Genomic DNA, 2,500 nt, shown 5'->3' with positions numbered 1-2,500 from the left:
GATGTTTTGAAATCTTCGGAGGGAGGGGACCTGAAGGCGATAAACATGGCGGCCAACACGTACAGAAGTAATGAGATTTCAACCTATTTCTGTGTTAAAGACACGGTTTGACTTCATGAGAGGACTCACCGATATTTAATTAATCTTTGACTTTGTTACGTTGCTGTTGTTCTGTGACAGAGATGCTAACGTGATGCTAACGTTAGCTTGTTATGATGTTTGTAGCTCGGTAACAGTAAACGGTTCTCTTATTAGAGAGATTATTAACTTAAACAGGTGTTATTAACAGAAGGGTTAGTAATAACGAAGTGTGTGTGTGTGTGTGTGTGTGTGTGTGTGTGTGTGCTTCATTACTTAATATCATGCAAGTCTTGCATTGAAGTTTTCAGATTTATTTTATTTTAATTCAGCAAAACAGAAATATGTAACGGAAGTACAAACATGGTTCCTTTATAAACAGATAAAAATAAAGAATAATACTGTTTGTACATATTGTACAAATAGATGATGTATTACTCTTACATATAAATAATGAAATGATGACTGAGGGTGTTTCCATAGTGACGGACCGAGACATCACACGGATGATACAGCTTCGTGCCACCAACACGTCCATCTTCACCGGGAAGAGGAACTCTGCTATGAGAGGCTGGAGGTCTGTGTGTGTGTGTGTCTCTGTGTGTGTGTGTCTGTGTTTGTGTGTGTGTGTGTGTGTCTCTCTGTCTGTGTGTGTGTGTGTGTGTGTCTCTCTGTCTGTGTGTGCGTGTGTGTGTCTCTCTGTCTGTGTGTGTGTGTGTCTCTGTCTGTGTGTGTGTGTGTCTCTGTCTGTGTGTGTGTGTGTCTCTGTCTGTGTGTGTGTGTGTGTGTGTGTGTGTGTGTGTGTCTCTGTGTGTGTGTGTGTGTGTGTGTGTGTGTGTCTCTGTCTGTGTGTGTGTGTGTCTCTCTGTCTGTGTGTGTGTGTGTGTGTGTGTGTGTGTGTGTGTCTCTGTGTGCGTTGAAAGCTGTTACCGTTATGATTGGTGTAAAGCACACGTGTCAAAGTCGAGGCCCGCGGGCCAAATCCGGCCACACGCAGATTAACAATTTCGGACAATTTTGTCCCTTTTTTTTGGCGCTTTTTTTCAACTTTTGGGGCTTTTTTCTATGATGACCTGATGAGGAACCTTCATACTGACATTTTTGGGTCTTTATGTCGACCAAACTCTAAGTGAGAAAGCTATATGAGAGATGCAATAACACAGCCAAAGATGTTTGGCTCTTTCTTTGGACAGTTAAAGGTTGTAAAAGCCAGAGCAGATAACAGCCAGAGCTTGTGGTGTGCTGCAGGGCGATACGGAGAGAGATGGGGCTCCAGGGGACCATGACAGCCTGGCAGCTCAAGAAGAAGTGGGACAACCTGAAAGAGAAGTACAAGGTCAGTCCCAGTAATCACCACCGATTAGTTTACCTGTGCTCCGATTTGACTCGTAGTTTGGTCTCCAAAATGTAGATCAGTGTTTCCAAAAACCCAGAGATAAATGTCCTCAAATGTCTGGTCCACAACTCAAAGACCTTCAGTTTCCTGTCCCAGAGGAGAGAAGACACTAGAAGATATTCACATTTAACAAGCTGACATCACACTCACTACTTTTTTAAGTTGAAGTTTGTGTGTGTGTGTGTTAAACAATAAATATAAAAAATAACTTTTAGTGTGCGCCCCATGTACAGAGTGTACAGCCAGAACTCTGCTGTGCTTTTCCCTGTGTAGGTGATGAAGAACCCTCCGGCGGGCATGGAGAGCCTGACCCAGCCCAGCTCGTGGCGCTGGTTCCGGCTAATGGACGAGGCGCTGAGCGGCCGCCTGGCGGGGACCGCCCCCGTGATCGAGCCCTCGCCGCAGGACGAGGATGACGAGGACGGCACCGCGCTGCCTCGGCTCATTCTGCCCGACACGGGAGCAGCTTTTCCCGAGCTGAGTGTGGATGAAAAGGGAACGTTGGAGGGCATCGGGGCGCTCGGGGAGGGCCTGCGGCTCGCCGGAGCAGAAGCATGCGGAGACATCGAGGCGGCGAGCAGAACTGGAACGCCTGCGGAGGCGGACGCAGCCGGAGGAGACGGAGATCGGGTGAGATTTAACGATCTTCTCGTATATAGTTCACACCTATGAATCACACCTTGCCTAGTCGCTGTCCTCTACTTCCTGTGATGCTCAGGTCATTAGGACTGATATACGCTGCTGTGTTTCTCCATAGGTCTATAGTTGATGACTTGGCTTTGTTAATCCTTGCTGTAGAGAGCTCCAGCATAACTATGTCCAGAAAATACGCCACTGAGTTATCATTTTCTTGGTTGCAGTTGAGCCGGCTAGCCAAATCTTCCTCATTGAATCACCAACTGAATCAAGTAGAAATCGTATCGTGACAGACTTTAAGATATCTGCAAATATTGGATCATTGTTCAAACAATCAATATATCTAATCTTTTACACCGCTAGTGTCAGCCGACCGTGATGGAGAGTCAC

General features: G+C 46.2%; 1 protein-coding gene and 1 long non-coding RNA gene across 3 annotated transcripts in view; one reads left to right on the top strand and one right to left on the bottom strand.

The window, feature by feature from the left end:
* The window catches only part of LOC116059845, an 8,866-nt gene that overhangs the window by 324 nt on the left and 6,042 nt on the right, over nt 1-2,500 (bottom strand). The gene's annotated exons all lie outside the window — the stretch shown is intronic.
* The window catches only part of LOC116059844, a 3,216-nt gene that overhangs the window by 20 nt on the left and 696 nt on the right, over nt 1-2,500 (top strand). For both annotated transcript variants that reach the window (XM_031313113.2, XM_031313112.2), the window contains exons 1-5: nt 1-67; nt 562-655; nt 1,327-1,414; nt 1,748-2,104; nt 2,474-2,500. The exon at nt 1-67 is cut by the window's left edge and continues 20 nt beyond it; the exon at nt 2,474-2,500 is cut by the window's right edge. In XM_031313113.2, the coding sequence (XP_031168973.1) occupies nt 46-67; nt 562-655; nt 1,327-1,414; nt 1,748-2,104; nt 2,474-2,500 (588 nt within the window). In that variant the 5' untranslated portion in view covers nt 1-45. The remainder of the gene's footprint in view (nt 68-561; nt 656-1,326; nt 1,415-1,747; nt 2,105-2,473) is intronic.

This window comes from Sander lucioperca, chromosome 7 (assembly GCF_008315115.2).
Source record: "Sander lucioperca isolate FBNREF2018 chromosome 7, SLUC_FBN_1.2, whole genome shotgun sequence".
NCBI lineage: Eukaryota > Metazoa > Chordata > Actinopteri > Perciformes > Percidae > Sander > Sander lucioperca.
The sequence above is the reverse complement of the archived record's forward strand: the minus strand, read 5'-3'. Positions and strand labels throughout refer to the sequence as shown.